The sequence below is a fragment of the Acomys russatus genome, chromosome 32 (assembly GCF_903995435.1).
Source record: "Acomys russatus chromosome 32, mAcoRus1.1, whole genome shotgun sequence".
Taxonomy (NCBI): domain Eukaryota; kingdom Metazoa; phylum Chordata; class Mammalia; order Rodentia; family Muridae; genus Acomys; species Acomys russatus.
Genome location: NC_067168.1, coordinates 36,778,990 through 36,798,670, shown reverse-complemented (window position 1 = coordinate 36,798,670; position 19,681 = coordinate 36,778,990). Strand labels below are relative to the sequence as shown.

General features: G+C 43.9%; 1 protein-coding gene across 1 annotated transcript in view; it reads right to left on the bottom strand.

Moving 5' to 3' along the window:
* Positions 1-19,681, bottom strand: part of Lrrc2 (leucine rich repeat containing 2) — a 25,496-nt gene continuing 5,815 nt past the window's right edge. Inside the window, exons 3-9 of the mRNA XM_051140293.1 lie at positions 19,618-19,681; positions 17,629-17,785; positions 14,538-14,674; positions 8,843-8,988; positions 4,631-4,786; positions 3,142-3,278; positions 1-174 (exon numbers count right to left, since the gene is read on the bottom strand). The exon at positions 19,618-19,681 is cut by the window's right edge and continues 138 nt beyond it. Of these exons, the coding sequence (XP_050996250.1) occupies positions 125-174; positions 3,142-3,278; positions 4,631-4,786; positions 8,843-8,988; positions 14,538-14,674; positions 17,629-17,785; positions 19,618-19,681 (847 nt within the window). The 3' untranslated portion in view covers positions 1-124. The remainder of the gene's footprint in view (positions 175-3,141; positions 3,279-4,630; positions 4,787-8,842; positions 8,989-14,537; positions 14,675-17,628; positions 17,786-19,617) is intronic.

Here is a 19,681-nt window from a genome sequence, read left to right as displayed (position 1 = left end):
TATTCTTAACACTGATGATGGTAGCTTCTAGACTTTGCCCTTAGGGACAGGCCACAAGAAGTAACACATATACAAAGATTTAGAGCATAGGGCAGTAGATTTTGTGGTCTTCTCGGGGATAGGATCAAAGTTGAAGGCTAAATGACACTTTGGTGGTGTAACTAGGAACTGCTTCTGCAAGAAAGAAGAAATACATTTTTAGCTTATTCATTCACTTTTTAAAAAATATTTATTTATCATTTATACAGTGTTCTGCCTGCATGTAGGCCAGAAGAGGGCACCAGATCTCATTATAGATGGTTATTAGCCACCATGTGGTTGCTGGGAATTGAACTCAGGACCTCTGGAAGAACAGCCAGTGCTCGTAACCTCTGAGCCATCTGTCCAGTACCTCATTCATTCATTTTTCAAAATTATTTATTTATTATTATGTATACAGTGCTCTGCTTACATGTATACCTGCATGCCAGAAGAGGGCATCAGATCACATTACAGATAGTTGTGAGCCACCATGTGGTTGCTGGGAATTGAACTCAGGACCTCTGGAAGAGCAGTCAGCGCTCCTAATCTCTGAGCCATCTCACTAGCCCCCTCATTCACTCTTTTTAATTAATCAATTTATTTTATGTATCTGTGCATTTTGCCAGTATGTATGTATGTATGTGCATCATGTACATACCCTGTATTCCTAGAGATCAGAAGTGGTTGTCTGAGTTCCTGAGACTGGAGTCAGAGTCAGTTTGTGAGCCACTATGTGGGTGCTGAGAACCAAACCCAGGTCCTCTGGAAGAGCAGCCAGTGCTCTTAGCTACTGAGCCATCTCCCCAGGCCCTTATTCATTTGTTCTTATAATGAAATATAACCACTAAATAGTGTCTTGCATAGATACACAAAGTAATGACACTTCATGCTTTAAGTATGGAGACGATGCACTCATCACCAGTGGGTAGCCAATAGGCTCTGGAAACCGTATGACCAAATAGTAACAAAAGCTTGGCAGATAAACTTGCTGGGAGATGGTGGCACATGCCTTCAATCCCAGCACCTGGATGGCAGATATGACCATATAATAATAAAAACTGATGAAAATGATGGTTAAGTATGTGGGGCTGAAGACAGCAGGTGGTGTATAAGAGATGAAAGCTATTTCTAAACCAAGCATGCTTTTACTGAAATAGTCTCCCCTGCTCCTCCCAGCATTTGGTGCTCCAGTCTCTCCCTTCACAACCAAGTTGCATCTACAGATGGCCTGTGCCAACTAGAAGAAGTAGTTGTGTTGGGGGCTGTGGATGTAGCTCGGCGATAGAGCACTTGTCTGTAATATGCAAGACTCTGAGTTTGAACCGAAGAAACAAAACAGGTCCCAGCTCTCCCTGAGTTACCTGACCACCTACCTCCCCAGGATCATCAACATGCTATGAAAAACAAATTTGAGTGGATGCCTTCCTTGGCTGGCCAACCAAGTTTTCCGTGTGTGTGTGTGTGTGTGTGTGTGTGTGTGTGTGTGTGTGTGTGTGTGTGTGCGCGCGCGCATCTGTGTGTGTGACATTTATACAGACATTTGGTTTGGATGAGTTGACATTTTTAAATTTTTAAATGGGTTTCTGAAATGGGATCTTATCTTCCTATTAGCTTAGAATGCTATTTTGTCAACATAATCCAAAGGTCACTTACTGGGACGTGAGATAACGCAGGGAACAGGCACTTAGCCATGCAAATGTGGTGAGAGAGGCAAAAGGAGAGAACAGACTCCACAAGCCTGGCTCCTGACCCCAACTCACGCACACTTCAGCACACAAGTCTACCCCCCAGCCCCCACCCCTGACATGGGATACACATGTACACATACAATTATAATACATGTTTTTGTAATCTAAAGGTTACATAGTTGGTAATACAACCCTCACATTTTAACTGTGTGTTTCTCACCCTCCGTGTTCTAGTGTATAGCTGATGTATGTACCAGGCATGAAGCATGCTTGGAAAACCTCACATTTCAGGCAGAAGACCAGTGCAAGATCCAGCCAGACAAAAACCCAGAATGGACACGGGAGGTGAGCACACAGGGGAGCTCCTGGGGATGGAAGAGTCAATTTTCTTTAAGCCCCTGGTGGGTTGGTTGACCATGTTCCAGTGGAAGGCCACATATTTAAGAGTATATAAGCAATACCAACCATACTTGAGGAATTTTTTTGTTTTGTTTTCAAGACAGGGTTTCTCTGTGTAGCCCTGGCTGTCCTGGAACTAGCTCTGTAGACCAGGCTGGCCTAGAACTCACAGCAATCCACCTGCCTCTGCCTCCCTGAGTGGTGGGATTAAAAGCATGTACCACCGCACCCAGCTAAATAAGCATTTTTAAGATTTATTTATTTATTTTTATGTGCATTGGTGTTTTGCCTGCATGTATGTCTTTCTGGGGGCTTTGGGTCCTTTGGAACTGGAGTTAGACAGTCGTGAGCTGCCATGTGGGTGCTGGGAACGGAAGCCAGGTCCTCTGGAGGAGCAGCCAATGCTCTTAACCACTGAGCCATCTCTCCATCCCACTTGATGAGTTTTTTTTTTTTAGATTTATTTATTCATTATTATGTATACAGTGCTCTGCCTACATGTACACCAATAGGCCAGAAGAGGGCATCAGATCACATTATAGATGGTTGTGAGCCCTTGATGAGTTTTTTAATGTATTTATTTTTATTTCATGTGTATTGCACGCATATCTGTGTAAAGGTGTCAGATTAGAGACAGTTGTGAGCTCCTGTGGGTGCTGGGAATTAAACCCCAGGTCCTCTGGAAGAGCAGCCAGTGCTCTTAACCACAAAGCCATCGCTCCAGTCCTTGATGAGTGTTTTAAAAGAGAGAGAGAAGACAAAAACAAAAACAAAAAACAAAATTGGGTAGGGAATGTGGGTGGACCTGAGAGGAGTGAAGAGAGGGTGAATATGATCAAAATACATTGTGTGAAATTCTCAAAGAACTAATAAAAATGAGAAGGAAAAGCCTCACATTCTAAGAAAATGCATCATTTTGGTTCACAAATAGTTACAAATAATCTTTTGTCAATTTGACTTACACTGATATATGTATTTCTTGAGCAGCTGGAGTTTTGTATATTTTAGATAGTTTTACATTTTCCCAACTCACCTCTTTCTTTAAGATCTTCAATATATGCTTTCATAAATTCTTTATCAAAATGCTGGCGATCCTGTTCACTTTCTACTGTTTCCTCACTGTCTTCACAATGGGTCTTATCAATAGGATTGTCCATAAGGCTTATAAATCTGTTGGGGAAAGTGTGGAAAGTAGCACATGTTTACTGTGAGTGTTCAGCTGCCATGCTCCTCCTCTTCTGTGGCCTGGAGAGCTGTCTCAGCAGTCAAGAGCACTGGCTGCTCTTCCAGAGAAACTGGGTTCGAGTCCCAGCACCCACAACCACCTGTAACTATAGTTCCATGGAATCTAACACCATCCTCTGATCAATGAGGCCACCAGGTATGCATGCAGTCTACATACCTGCATGCAGGCAAGCAAAGCACACCCATAAAATAAAATAAATATATCTTTTTAAAAAATTAGAATACAGGAGGCAGAGGTAGATGGATCTCTCTGAGTTTGAGGCCACCCTGGTTTACGTAATCAGTTCTAGGACAGTAGTGTTATGTAGAGAGGCCCTGGAGAGAGAGAGAGAGAGAGAGAGAGAGAGAGAGAGAGAGAGAGAGAGAGAGAGAGAGAGAGAGAGAGAGAGAGATTTAATCACTCTTTGATTTATTTTTTTAATCAGTATTTAAAGAGTGTGACGATATTGTTCTTGTGAAAAAGTGGTTTCTTTAATTGGTGCGTTTGCTCATTCTTTTTCTCCCTGGCCACGTGCATCTCATCATTCTTTTTCTTTAATCAATACTCAGAGTCTGGGGACGTGGCTCAGTTAGCGCTGAGCCCTGGTTTTGATCCCCAGCATCACATAAGCAGTGCAGGCCTGCAGGAGGAGGATGAGGAATTCAAGGTCATCCTCGACTACGACTACGTAGTTGTTTATGGCTGAGCCACATGAGACCCTGTGTAACAGAAATGAAGACACGGTCGGCCAGCCAGAATCCCGTTTCCCCTTTATCTTGCTCACAGTACACCATCCAAGAATTTTGGTTTTGGTCTCCTCACAATGATAAATGAAGATATACGTGAGGGTCCTGAGGGCACAGTCTCCTTGCTTGCCATCTTTCTATCCACATGGGAGTGAGCAAGACTTCACCCCAGATTAGAGCCCGCATCCCCTTTGCATGGATGGTTGTCTTTGTTTTAGGGTTCACTGAGGGGAGTCAGAGAGAGGACGCAAACAGAGAGGATTCCTTCAACAGCGTCTGGCCTATTTAGGGCTGCACGGATGTAATCATGAGAGGCCCCGCCTATGTCTCCACTGCATGCTGTCCATTTGGCAAGTAGTGTTTTCGCTCCCTAAGTTCGCTGCTCTATCCTCCCTCCTCAGGGCATTCTCAGGCGTATGAGAATCATCTAATCAGGCTCCTAAGACAGCAGCCTGGAGCCAGAGGCGACTGGCCCTTGCCCCAGGGAGCCAGTCCTGGGAGTCGTCCTCCACCCCACCCCCCCACCTCCCCCCCCTCTTCCGTGAACTCACTTCAAAGGCGTTGAGGCATCACAGAGGGCAGTCGGGAGCTCCACCAGGTGATCTCCACTGACAACCAGCAGGGTGAGTTTTTTGAGGTTGAGCATGGTTTGGGGAAGGTAGGTCAGCTTGTTTTTATACAGGAGGAAGCTCTGCAGCTCTTCTAGCCTGTGGAGAGGCAAGGGATCAGGCCAGACTCCACTCCACAGCAAACTACAGTGCGTTCCCGCAGGAAAAGCCTGCTCGGCTTATTTACCACCGAAGCATGCGTGCAACCACGAGCTTACTCTTCGCATTTAGATAAAGTTATTATTTCTTAAATACATAAAGCTGTGCAGGTTTTACTTTTTGCTGACGTAATCACCCACTGAAGGCATAGATTTAGCAAGTTTGAACAACAAAGAGCAAGCCACAATGGGGATTCAAAACTCAATAGACTCCCTGTAAGTGTCTCCTGCGTGTCCCAAGGTTATTGTAATAAGAAACAAATTTGAGCAATGCATTTTCTTTCATACAATGTACTCTACTCTCATCATATATATTATATATAATATATATTAATAATATATTATATATACTATATTATATTATATATTAAAGTAGGGAGAAAGCCACCGAACAAAGAGAATGAAAAAAGAAAGGGTTTTAAGTTTGTTTTATTTTGCTTTCTAGTTTATTCTAGTCTGAAGACCTTCCCTCCAAATTGTTCTTGGTTTTTATGAGTTTTTTTGTTTTTGTTTTTGTTCATTTACAAAGTCTTCTGTAATGCCACAAATATCTCAAAATCCCTCTGCCATTTCAAACACAAACAAATCTTGCTTGGTCTCATTAGCCCAGGAAGTGCCGCCATTCGTTCCTCACAGGGACCAAGAGTAGAGAGATGTCCCTGGAATGGCGTTCAGACCTAAGCCGCACACCAGTCTGTAACTCATACAGTTTGCTTATGCTTTCATGTAAATAAGAATGTAAACTCCAAGAAAATACAGGCTGTATTTCATCCATTAAGCCCAGCCCACTCTCCAGGGCTGCAGTAAGAAGCTGAATAACACCAGTGACATGAATGAATCAAACTAGCTTACATGTTTCAGTGGTTTTTGTTTGTTTGTTTGTTTGTTTGTTTGTTTTGTTTTTTGAGACAGGGCTTCTCTGTGTAGCCTTGGCTGTCTTGGACTCACTTTGTAGACCAGACTGGCCTCGAACTCACAGTGATCTGCCTGCCTCTGCCTCCTGAGTGCTGGGATTAAAGGCGTGCGCCACCACCGCTCAGTTTAAGAATTATTTTTAAACCGGGCATGGTGGCTCAGGCCTTTAATCCCACCACTCAGGAGGCAGAGGCAAGCGGATCTCTGTGTTTGAGCCCATCCTGGTCTACAAAGCGAGTCTGGGACAGCCAAGACTATATGAAGAACACTGTCTCAAAAATAAATAAATAAATAATAAAAATAAATAAAAAGAATTCTTTTTTATTTTTTTAATTACATGTACCTGAGTGAGGTACCAAAGAAGTCCAAAGTGTTGAATCTTCTGGAGCAAAAGTTACAGGCAGTTGTGAACGTCCCAGTGTGGTGGGTGCTGGGAGCTGAGCTCAGGTCCTCTAGAAGAGCAGTTAAATACTCTTTTTTAGCTGGATGTGGTGGCACATGCCTTAAATCCCAGCACTCGGGAGGCAGAGGCAGGTAGATCAAGTTCAAGGCCAGCCTGGCCTACAAAGCCAAGTCCAGGACAGCCAGGGCTACACAGAGAAACCCGGTCTTGAAAAACCAAAATCCAAAAACAAACCTACAAATTTTGTTTTGGTTTGTTTTGGTTTGGTTTTTGTCTTTTTAAGACCAGGTCTCTTTATGTAGTTCTGGCTGTCCTGGAACTTGAAATGTAGGCCAGGCTGATCTTGAACTCACAGAAATCTGCCTGCCTCTGCCTCCAGACTGCTGGAGCTTAAAAGCCACCACACCTGCTAAGTACTAAGTACTTATAATAACCAAACTTTCTCTCCAGCCCCTTCACTTTATCTTTAATTTTTTTTTTTTCAAATTACATATACTTATGTGTACTTGTGTGTATTTGTGTGTGAGTATATACATATGAGTTCAGGTGCCTGTCGGGTTAGATCCCCCACCACCCCCACCACTCCCACCACCTCCAGCCCTCAACCCCCACCCCCAAACCCCAGCTGGAGTTGCAGGTGGCTGTGAGCCATCTGATGCAGCTTCTGGGAACTGAATTTGGGTCCTCTGAAAGACTCTTAATGACTGAGCTATCTCACCAACCCCTCTATCTTATCTTTGAGGCAGGGTCTCTCACCGAATCTGGTGATTACCAGCTGGCTAGACTGGCTGCCACAAGCTCCCTGGCCCCCCCTGTCTTTGCCCACACAAGCACTAGGGTCACAGTTGGGCAAGACTGTGAGGGCTCCAACATGCTTCCTCATGCTTGCACACCAGACACTTTGCCCACTGAGCCATCTCCTCAGACCATAATAATTGTTTTTAAAAACAAAATAGCAGGGGCTGGAGAGATGGCTCAGTGGTTAAAAGCACTTGTCTGCTCTTCCAAAGGACCTGGGTTCAATTCCCAGCACCCACATGGCAGCTCACACCTGTCTGTAACTCCAATTCCAAGGGATCTGACATCTTCACAATAATGCAAATAAAGGTAAATAAATTATTTTTAAAAAAAAAACAAAATAGCTACACGGATGTAACTCAATGACATTACTAACATGTCAATTCTATTTAAAGATTATGTACCTTAAATAGTAAGTGAATAGTAATAAGAATTTTTCTCATTTGATGTTCTTCTAAAGAAGAGTGATGCTTCTCTATACATAATAAATTTTCTTTTCAATTTCTGTGAAATAAAATTAACCATGTTATTCTATGAAAGACTGAAGCCTACTCAAGAAGCTCTTACCAGGCTCAGCAGTTAAGAGCACTGACTACTTTTCCAGAAGTCCGGAGTCCAGTTCTCAGCAACTACATGGTAGCTTACAACCATCTATAACGGGATGTGATGCCCTCTTCTGTCATGCAGGCATACACACAAATTGAATGCTCATGCACACAAATAATTAAGTCTTGAATAAAATAAAAGAGGCTCATCTGGGCATGGTGGTGGTGCACGCCTTTAATCCCAGAATTTGGGAGGAAGAGGCAGGTGGATCACTGTGAGGTCAGCCTGGTCTACAGAGTGAGTCTGGGACAGCCAAGGCTACACAGAGAGACCCTGTTTCAAAAAACCAAACCAAACAAACAAAAAAAGAGGCTCATATAAATCATTTTAGCACTCAGGAAGCTGAGGCAGGAGCATTGTGGGTTCTGAGCCCTTCTAGGCTACAGTGTATGTCCCTATATCAAAAATCAAAAACTAAGCAAGACAAAAAAATCTCTTCAAAGCTGTTTGTGGTGGCACATGTGTATGTATCATGGACTCAGGAGGTCTAGGCAGGAAGATCATGAGTTTGAGGCTAATCTGGGCTACTTTGCAGGATCTGTGTCCAAAGAAGTGGGGCAAGGAAGGTGCAGTAAGAGAGCTCTGCAGGTAAGGGTGCCTAACAGCCTGAATTTGATCTCCTGGCCCCGTGTGGCAGAAGAGAATCAGCTCCCGCAAGCTGTCCTCTGACCTCTCTTCCCAAGCATGCACAAACACTCCATTTTGAAAAAGCTTCCCCCCACCCCCAGGGTGGGTGTGTTTTGAGACAGGGTTTCTCTGTATAACAATAGTCTTGAACTCTTTGTAGACCAGGCTGGCCTCGAACTCACAGAGATCTGCCTGCCTCTGCCTCCCGAGTGCTGGGATTAAAGGTGTCCATCACGCCCAGCTGAAAAGGCTTTTTTAAAAGCCAGGTGTAGTGTTGTATACTTTTAATCCCAGCACTCGGAGGCAGAGGCAGGCAGATCTTTGTGAGTTCAAGGTCAACCTGGTCTGTATAATGAGTTCCAGGCCAGCCAGGGCTATAATGGGAGAATCTGTCATTACACAAATAGATAAATAAAGACTGAAACAAATCAAATTTGCCAAGACAATGAAGATGCATTCAAATGCATACATACATACATGTATGTATGGCACACAACAGACATTGCTTTTTCTATCATTTCCTAGAAACAAACTCTGGAAATTTAGTTGATTTTAAAGACTATTTACGTGCTAACATATCTCTGCGCTAACAGTCTCAGTGTGTTAGTAACCAGTTTATATACCTCACCTTATAGTGCAAGTAGCTACCTGTCTATATCTTGCGGCAGGTCACTCAGGTTATTGCTGCTGATGTCCAACCACTGCAGACGACACATCCGCAGGACACAGATGGGGATGCTGGAGAACTTGTTTGCTGAGATATCTACAAATGTAACTTGCTTCAAGTTACTCAACTAGGAAAGAGTAAGAGAACATGCTAATTACCCTGGTTGTTAACATGACAGGATTTAGAATCACCATGGAAATGAGTCTTTGGGAGCATCTGGGAGGGACTATGTAGACTGAGTTGACTGTGTTTGGAAGACCCACCTTAACTGTGGGCAACACCATTCCCTAGGCTGTGGTCCAGGGCTGCACAAAAATGGAAAAGCAAGCTAAGCACCAGCAGCATCCATCACTCTCCTGACTATGCCGTGTGAGTGGCTACCTCAAGCTCCTGCTGACATGACTTTTCCTGCCATGATGGATGGTACCCTCCAAGAGTGAGCCAAGTAAAGCCCTCCTCCCATGAGTTGCTTTTGTCAAGTGTTTTAAAATGGCATCAAGACAAGTAACTAGGGCTGTAGAGATGGCTCAGAGGTTAAGAGCATTGGCTCCTCTTCCAAAGGTCCTGAGTTCAATTCCCAGAAACCACATGGTGGCTCATAACCATCTATAATGAAATCTGGTGCCCTCTTCTGGCATGCAGGCAGAACACTGTAAACATAATAAATAAACAAAAAACAAAAAACTAACACACCTAGTGAAAATGGGAATTACGATCAACTAATAATGTTTAGAATAATGTTTCTTCCTCAAAAGCATCCATGAATATATGTATAAAAGACCAGACTCACTCTGTGTTTTGGAGCACCTACTATTCACTGTACTTCCTGCTGGGGATGCTAAAATAAGCTACATACTATGGCTGCCCTTGGGGAACTGGCAGTTCCATAAATAAGCAAAGTAGTTAGAGCTTGTGACAAGTCTCAACTTTCAGGAAATAAAGAGGGAATGTGTCCAGCAGTATGAGGAAATGGTCAGGGGTCCAAAAAGATTTCATGGGGCACAGAAAATCGGGTCTCCCAGATTGGGGAGCAGCTTGTGTAAAGTTACAGAAGACAGTTTAAGTCTTCTTCTTCTGTTGATGTTGTTGTTTGTTTGTTTGTTTGTTTGTTGAGACAGGGTCTCACTACAAAGCCCTGGCTGTTCTGGAGGTCACTATGTAGAGCAGGCTGGTCTCACAGAGATCAGCCTGCCTCTGCCGGGATTAAAGGTGTGTGCCACCATGGCCAGCTAGAAAGTTTAAGTCTTGATTGCAACATGCCAACTCAAGCACGTGGGAGATATATTCTACTTCAGTGCAGATCTGTGAATTTTGAATAAACCTGAACAAACATTTTATATCTAGAATTGTTTATGAATGTTTGGTAGCTGTTGTGAAACATAAAAGAAGCTATTTTTTACTAATGTAATTTGAGAGTCTGTGAATAAAATTAGAGCTGCCTCTCAAAGCACGTTTGCAGGCCACCAAGAAAGCTCGGTGGGTACGAGCATTTGCAGCCTAGCGTGATGATCTGAGTTCGATCCCCAGGGCCCACACTATGGAAAGGAAACCAGCCTCCAAGAGTTGTCCTCTGACTTCTACATGCACCCACACACAGGCACACCCACCACACACAGGTACACATAGGCACACCCACCATACACAGGTACACACAGACACACACCCACACACAGGTACACACAGACACACACACACAGGTACACACAGACACATACACACAGGTACACACAGACACACATACACAGGTACACACAGACACACACACATAGGTACACACAGACACACACCCACACACAGGTACATACACCCACACAGAGGCACACACACATATATACACACACACATACATAGGTACACACAGGCACAAAACAAATAATTTCATAAAGAAATTGAAAACACAGTTTTTCAAAATGATTAGAAACACAGAGCTAACTGCACCAATAAAGGGTGGTAGTGAAAAGCAGAAGGAAGAATCACTGGGCTTATGCCCGTATTTAGTTTAACATGAGCCCCATCTTCATATTGTCAAATACACTGTCCAGAAGGGATACACTGATTATGTGCTTGCCTGGGATCCGGAGAAGTGACTGTGAAGGCAGCATGTGACAGTGAATGACCAGGGAGCCTTGCTGGGTGCCTATAATCCAGTCTAGGCTTGGGTGGTGTTTTCAATGAAAATGGCTCATAGGAAGTAGCATTATTTGAAAGGATTAGGATGTCTGGCCTCGTTGGATTAAGTGTGGCCTTATTGAAGGAAGTGTGTCACTAGGGGTGAGCTTTGAAGTTCCAGGCTTACTCTCTGTTCCTGCTAGCTCCTTCCCCAGCGCCATGCCCGCCTGCATGCCGCTGTGCTTCCCGCCATGATGACAATGGGCTAAACATCAGAACCTGGGAGCCAGCCCCAATGAAATGTTTTCCTTCATAAGGGTTGCTGTGGTCATGGTGTCTCTTCACAGCAACAGAAATCCTAACTAAGACAGGCTGTTATCATATCAAAAGAAAATAACATGCTTTTTTGTTTGTTTGTTTGTTTGTTTGGTTGGTTGGTTGGTTTTTAAGCAAGGGTTATCGGAAAGGAGAGAATTTCAATTGAGAAAATGTCTCCATAAGATCAGCCTGTAGAAACCGGGCATGGTGGCACACACCTTTAATCCCAGCACTTGGGAGGCAGAGGCAGGCGCGTTTCTGTGAGCTCGAGGACAGCCTAGTCTACAAAGTAAGTCTAGGTCAGCCAGAGCTACAGAGAGAAACCCTGTCTTGAAGACACCCCACCCCCCAAAAAAAGATCAGCCTGTAGGGCATTTTTTTAAACTACTGATTGATGCGGAAGGGCCCGAACGATTATGGAAATTACATATAAATCCTAGAGTTAAAGACTAAAACAGCTAACCTAAAAATCCAGTCTCAGGATGGGGCAGTGGTCACGCACGCCTTTAATCCCAGTGCTCGGGAGGCAGAGGAAGGCGGATCTCTGTGAATTCAAGGTCAGCCTGGTCTACAAAGCAAGCCCAGGACAGCTAGGGCAACACAAAGAAATCCTGTCTTGAAATTCCCCTTCCTCCCCAAACAATCTAGTCTCAAGAGGCCAGGAAAGGATACACAGGAAGACCTAGTCTCTCAGAGAGATGGGGGCGTGAGGGTGAGGGTAAGTGGAGGTGGGGAAGACCCAGTAGAAGAGTTCAACATCAGATTCAAATCAGCAGAAGAATCAGAGAGCTAAAAGGCGAGCCAAAGAAGCCATCCAACCTAAAGAGATTTTAGGAGACGAAATCCGGACGAAATGTGGAGAGATAGCTCAATGGTTTTGAACATGTGTTGTTCTCACAGAGGACTGGGGTACAATTGGTCACACCCACACTTGCGACTATCTCTAACTCCAGTTCCAGGGGACCTGGTGCCCTCTTCTGACCTCCAAGGGCATCAGGCATGCATGTGGCACACATATATACACATAGACAAAACCATTTCTACACATAGGTAAAGTGAGCAGGCAGGCAGACAGACAGACAGACAAACAGACATGAAATTTAGGCCTTGGCAGCTAAGAGAACATGCTGATTTGCAGAAGACCTGAGTTTTGTTCCCAGAAACCACATGGTAGCTCACAAGCATCTCAAACTCCAGTTCCAAGGGGTTCTGATGCCATCTTCTGGCTTTTATGGGAATTGCACACATATAATACACAAATGCAACATGCAGTCAAAACATTTATACATTAAAAATAAATAAACAATTTCTGTTTTATTTTTTTAAGATGAAATCTATATCTTCTGGCCATTTCAAGCACCTTGTACCTGTTATTATAAGGCCTATGAAAATGTTAATACATTAGACAAAGACCTTAATCTAAGGATAGAAATTATGTGAGATATATATATATATATATATATATATATATATATATATTTTTTTTTTTTTTTTTTTTTTTTTTTTTTTTTTTTTTTTAAAGACAGGGTCTCATGTGGCCCAGGTGAGCCTTGAGCTTTCTGTGTAGCTTAGGATACTCTTGAACTTCCTGATCCTCCCACAACTACCTCTAGGTGCTGAGGTTACTGGCTTGTGCCACCAAACTCAGTTTTCATGAAGTTCTGGGGTCAAACCCACTCAGGGCTTTGCACAGCCTAGACAAGGGCTCCGCCAACTAAGCAATAGCCCTGGCCTTAGAAACACTATTAAAAGCAGATGAAGTAAAATGTCTCAATTTCACACAAGATATTTTTATTTTATGCCTATTTAATAGATGATGTCTCTTATCTAGAGTGAAGATCCTATTTACTATTCAGGATTTGTTACTGAGACAAAGCTGGAAATGAAGGGGTAAATCTTTTTTCATATGGTTATGACTGGCTGATGTGGTCCTGCAGATAGAAATGTACAAACATTAAAAATAGTCATTTAGATTCATTCTGTATTCATGGAAAAGGAAAAAGGTGATTGTCTGATAAAGTGGAACAGAGAAACGTGAACAATTTTTAATCACCAAATAAAACTCAAGGAATATTTTGTGCTAACAGAGGTAAGGACCGCCGCATGCCCCTGGAGAGGGTTGCTGCTGGCAAAGTTCTTACAAAGCGCTGCCTGGTAACACCGGTCTCACGGTGAATGTGCTCAGCAGTGGTGCAGCCAGGACTCACCAGTGCCCCCCCCCCCTTGCTCATAACTGCGCATGCTCTAATCCCCCAGTCCCGGAACTCCATCTTCACTCAGACGTTCAGAGTGGAGAGTGAGGTAGGTCGTCGTTCTGTCTTGGTTCCATGACCTTAAGCAATCCTTAGACAAATCCTTCAGAGAACACTCTGTATCTGACCCTGCGTCACCCCTTCACACCCAGGTTCAAGACGGTGCTATCAGTCGTCTGCATGCCATAGAACACACCCCTCAGAGATATACAGAGGACCATAGCTCACCTTCAGGATCTGTCACCTATGCTCAGATTTACCTCTTCCCACTGTGATTCTGTGCTCTCACCCTTAACATGAGGAAATCCTGAATCTACTTTTTGTCCACAAGGTTATCTTTTTGGAAAGTTTATGTAACATTCTTTTAAGTCTGCTTTCTTTCATCTATGGTATTTTTCAAATTCTACACTTATGTCATATTTAACATCTGTTAAATAATAAATATATGTTAGGAATTAGGCAAGGTCTTAATTTCCCCCAAGGCCTTCTATTGAGTTTGTTGTCATTCCTATATCAAATTATCTTGGTGATTTAGTTGAAAAATCAACTGATTGTAAATATAATATAGTCGGGCGTGGTGGTGCACACCTTTAATCTCAGCACTCAGGTGGCAGAGGCAGGAAGATCTCTGTGAGTTTGAGGCCAGCCTGGTCTACAGAGCAAGTCCTAAGACAGCCAGGGCTACATAGTAAAACTCAACCTCAAAATAAAATTTTAGTATATATATGTAAATATATGTGCCTACATATTACAATATATAAATATATTATAGAGGGTTATCTCTGAAATCTCAGTTCTGTCCCATTCTTCTGTCTGTCTGTCTTTATGTGAATTTTATGCTGTAACTTTATAGTATGGTTTGAAATTGCATAGTATAAGTTATCTAGTTTTGTTTGACAACTCTTAAATCTTCATTTAAAGCTTAAGAGCAACCTACAAACAAACACTAGAGCCTTTAGTAAAGGCTTCTCACTGTCCAGGGCACTCCATGTCTTACTTCAAAGGGGAGCTCCGTCAGATCCAGATTCCCAGAACAGTCCAGTCTCTCTAGATTCTCACAGTCTCCCAGCTCCGGGGGGATGCTCTTCAGATGGTTGAAACTCACGTTGAGTTCTTTCAGGTTCTTTAAGCACCCTGGCAACACAAAAAGTTAGCTCACATCACTAAGTGTCTTACACATGTCAGGCTTGAGTCACGCCATTCCGCTGTTCATGCTGTTGGGTGGGTTTCACTTCTCCAGTTGTTTCATCCCTTGTGACGCTATACTAAAGTGTGTATTGGTTACTTCTCTGTTGCTGCAATAAAATATAGTGACCGAAAGGGACTTAGAGAGGATGCTTTAGGGCTGCAAGGACCTCTTGGTGATTAAGAGCACTGGCTGCTGCTCTTCCAGAGGAGCTGGGTTCAACTCCCAGCATGCACATGGCAGCTAATAACCAACTGTAACTCCGTATCCAGGGCATCCAACACCCTTGTCTGGCCTCTACAGGCACTGCGTGCACATGGTGCACAGTCACAAGTACAGGCAAAAAAAAAAAAAGTTTAAAAATCAAAAGAAAAAAAAAGTTTATTTTGGTTTATGGTTCCAAACGAAGAGTCCATAATGGCAGAAAAGCATGACACAGAAGCAGAAGCAGGAAGCTAGCTGATCACAAGTCCTTTCCCTGCAGGAGGAGAAACAAGGCTGTCACCTTTCAAAGGCTGCCCCACTGACACCCTTCCTCCAGCAGAGCTCCGCTTCCTAAAGGCTCCACATCCCCCAAACAGCATCACCAACAGGAACCAAGCGGTCAAATACAGGAGGCTATGGGAACATTTCTCACTCAACCACTGCAAGCCAGGTACCCGCAGTGTGCGAACCCCACAAGGAGTCAAATCCTAGGCCATGATTTTAAAGATGGGTGAAGCTCCGAGGGATAGCAGAAACGGCTGCTACTTGCTGATGGGCTCTCACAGGAATGAGCTAGGTACAGGCAACACACGAAGTACTGTATGCGTGATAAATGACCAAAGGCAACAGTTTACAGATCGCGTGTAATGTACCATTCAACTTTTACATCTTCATTCTTTACATTACGACATGCCATGCTTCCCAGAGAATATATAAATCAAATATATAAGTCACGAGGGGTGTGAACACATCCAGGAGAGCAGGAAGTTGTCAGAATGATTGGGGAAAAAAATACCGTATTCTAGTTCTGATTCTTTTTTAATTTTTATTTTTTGTATGTGTATTTATGTGCACCACACGCATACAGGTCGGAAGAGGACATCGGATTCCCCCCTAGAACTGGCGCTACAGGCAGTTGTGAGCTGCCATGCTGTGTGGGTGTTGGGAATCAAACCTGGGTCCTCTGCAAGAGCAGTAAGCACTTAGCGATTCAGTCATCTCTACAGCACCTTAGCTCGGATTCTTGTTTGAAAATATATACAACTAGCTCTAACCTAGAAACTAGCACAAGAATAAACTAAAAAAAAAAAAAAAAAAACATCATAAATATCCTAAGGAAGCAAATATTTTATCATTCTTAAGCTAATTCTAAATTAGTAAACCAAAAATGACTGCTTACTTGTGCAAAATGCTGACTGTTATGCTCTGCACAGGAATGAGGCAAGTGGAGGTGGCACCCATAGGACCTGAGCACCTTTGAATAACAGAACTAGGCACCCAATACTTTAGTGTTGATTAATTAACCCAGCCTCATAAGCACTAGAGAGTAAAGCACACTATGATCTCCATGCTACAGTTAAGGAACTAGAAGCGTTGCTTGGCTGGATGACGGCCCCAGCTCCACACACTGGCTTCCCATGCTGCCCTCAATTGCAGCTCCTTTGTCCTCCTCTGTCAGTGTTCGTCAACCCTGGCGGCTGCACATGGGGGGAGTCTTATAGGGAGCTTTTAAAACACCAGTGTCTATCCCAGCTGTGGTGGCACATGCTTGCTAGCTCAGTCCTTGGGAGGCTGAGGCAGGAGGGTCAGCGGGTTTATGGAAGTCAGAGAACAGCGTGCAGAGGTCAGTTCTCTCCTTCCGCAACGTGGGTACCACGGACTGAAGCCACTTGTCAGGCTTGGCAGCAAATATCTTTGCCTGTTGAATCATTTTACCAGGGCACCTTTGTAGTCTTGCCACACTGAGTACTATAGAACAAAACTGTTCAATGACTGCCAGTCTAGTGTCCTAGGACATTTGAGAGTAGAGCCCTATTCGGCCTGTACCAGGAATGTTCAGCCTTTTGATGTTGTGACATGGCATTGTCATCTGCAAAGTTCAAGACTCAAGCAGTGAAGATATATATACACATACATTTTTTTTTTTTTTAAAGCACAGTGTTTTATTTTGTGTTGGACCACATTCAGAGCTTTCCTGGGCCTGGTGTAGCTCAGATGCCATGGGTTCTAACTCAGACACCAAGAGAAAAAAATATGTCAGTGATCCTTGTAATCTTCATCTTAAGAAGATTCAACCAGACAATGAAGTGATCAAAAAGTATTAACTGCTGATCAGTCAAAACAATGTAAGCTCAGCTAACCTTGTCAGTGGATGACTAGACAGACACAATGTATTTTATTCTACCATTACAATAGTCTTGTTATTACTGTGTCTCTACTCTGCCTCTCAAGTGTGGGGGTTACAGGTATATACCACCACAGCCAGCAACAAAAAATTCTTTTTTCAAGACAGGGTTTCTCTGTGTAGCCTTGGCTGTCCTGGACCCGCTTTTTAGACCAGGCTGGCCTCGAACTCACAGCAATCCACCTGCCTCTGCCTCTCGAGTGCTGGGATTATAGGCGTGCGCCACCACGCCCGGCAACAAAAAATTCTTAAAGCGTTGCCCACTCACCTGACTTCAGGTTTCTAAGCAATGGCCACGTTTCTCTCGGTGCTAAATAATGCAGGTAAACCGTGGTACTTCATATCCCACAGGGGACAAAGCCACTGTGAACCTGCGGCTCTGGGAACAGGGAGACAGCTGAGGGACGCCCAGGAGCAGGGGGAGGAGGAAACAGGGTGTTTGCCCTGTGTCAGCTGCCGGATACCTGTCTGCTCACCATGGAAACAGCCCAAGATTCCCGGCGAGGAACCTACCGATTTCAGCTGGAAGACATGTGATTTGGTTTTTTGGCAAATCCAAAATTCTCATCGCTTGAAACAGCTTGATGAACGGAGGAATGGTCTGAATGAGGGTGCTGCGAATGTGCCACTCTTTGAGGTGGGTCTCCTCCTTCAGCGAATCAGGCAGCTCCTGAAACACAGGGACCAGCATCCACCAGAGGCAGCCCCTCAGCGCCCACAAGCCTGACAGGCCAAGGATTCATTCAAAGTATAAAAGGCATGCGGGAGCGTGGGGGGGGGGGGGGGGGGGGGGGGGGGGGGGGCTGGGGAGGGCAAAACCACAGCCATGTCTGTAGAAGCCGGTGGTGGCTGTCACTAGTTTCTCAATAGCAGATCAGCCTTATTTCAGACTCGTGGTGTTAAAATCAAATCCTAGTCGGGCCTAGTGTGCAGGCCTGGAAGTCCGGCTGTTTGGGAGGCGGAGGCAGGCGTATCACAAGCTGAAGGCCAGCCTGGACAATTTAGTAAGAGCCTATCTCCGACTATAGCTAACTATGCTAACTATTTAGTGTATATAGTCATTGGAATAAGGGGGAAAGTAATTAAGCAGCACACCGAATGTACTCCCCTGAGCTCCCACAAGTATAGGCAACACACATACACACACAGTCATATATAACAGTTAACACAGTTATATTATATACACACACATGTTATATATATGAATCCTAGTGAACACAGATGACCAATCTCCCAATATTTATCAACAACATATGTTTAACATCTTAAAAAAAAAAAAAAAAAAAAAGAGAGAGACCTCAGGTGGCTAAGTTGGTAAGGCACTGAAACCTTAAGTCTGAAGGTCTGGGATTCAAACATCTTCTAAAAATAAAATCTGCCCTATATATTCCACTCTGGCATGTACAAACTTTGAAATTATGACAGACATTGTCATCTACAAAGTTCACTCCTGAGAACTACACAAATTGAGTTTAAAAACTTGGGGGAAAGCCGGATATGGTGGTGCACACCTTTAATCCCAGCACTTAAGAGGCAGAGGCAGGTGGATCGCTGTGAGTTTGAGGCCAGCCTGGTCTACAAAGCGATTCCAGGGCAGCCAAGTCTACACAGAGAAACTCTGTCTCAGAAAAACAAAAAACAACTCAGGAGGCAGAGGCAAGTGAGTCTCTCTGAGTTTGAGGCCAGCCTAGTCTTCATAGCAAGGTCTAGACTGATCAAGGATACATAGTGAGACTCTGCAAACAACATATAATAATAATAATAATAATAATAATAATAATAATAATAATAATAATAATAATAAAGTCAGCCAGATGTGATAGCACATGCCTTTAGTCCCAGCCCTCAGAGGTAAAGGCCAGCCTGGTATACAGGGTGAGTTCCAGAACAGCAGAGGATACACAGAGAACTCCGTCTCAAAAAAAAAAAAAAAAAAAGAAAGAAAGAAAGAAAGAAAGAAAGAAAGAAAAAAGGGAAAGGGAAGAAAAAAAGCAAAAGAAATGAAATAAAGTGAAGGGCCAGTGTAACGGTTTACCAAGTAAGCCACAGCCTACCAACCAGAGTCCAATCCCCAGGACCCACACTAGGGAAGGAGAGCCAACCCCCAAAGTTGTCCTCTGATCTCTACATGTACACACACGCGCACACACGCACACGCACATATACATCCTGGTTCAGAAAGATGGTCTCACTGCTTGAGACCAAGCCTGATGCCCTGAGTTCAGTAACTAGGCACAGTCTATGCGCCTACCCGATTTAACTCGCAGAATAGTCACCTAGTTAATTCTCACCACAGCCCTGATGCACACAAGAGGGGCTGGGGGTGTGGCTCAGACACGAAGCCAGGGAATCAATCCCCAGAACTACGAAAAGAACAGATTTTCTTCAGTGCACAGAAATGGAGCATTCATTTAGCCAAGGCTAAGGCTCAACCTCAGCTATAGCACACCCCTGAGTGCCCACGTCCTACAGACAGATGGACAGACAGACACCTCAGCTCACCTTCCATTGCTCCCCTGAAAGTTCAAACACAAATGGACTGCTCCGCTTGTCTCTGTCCTTGACT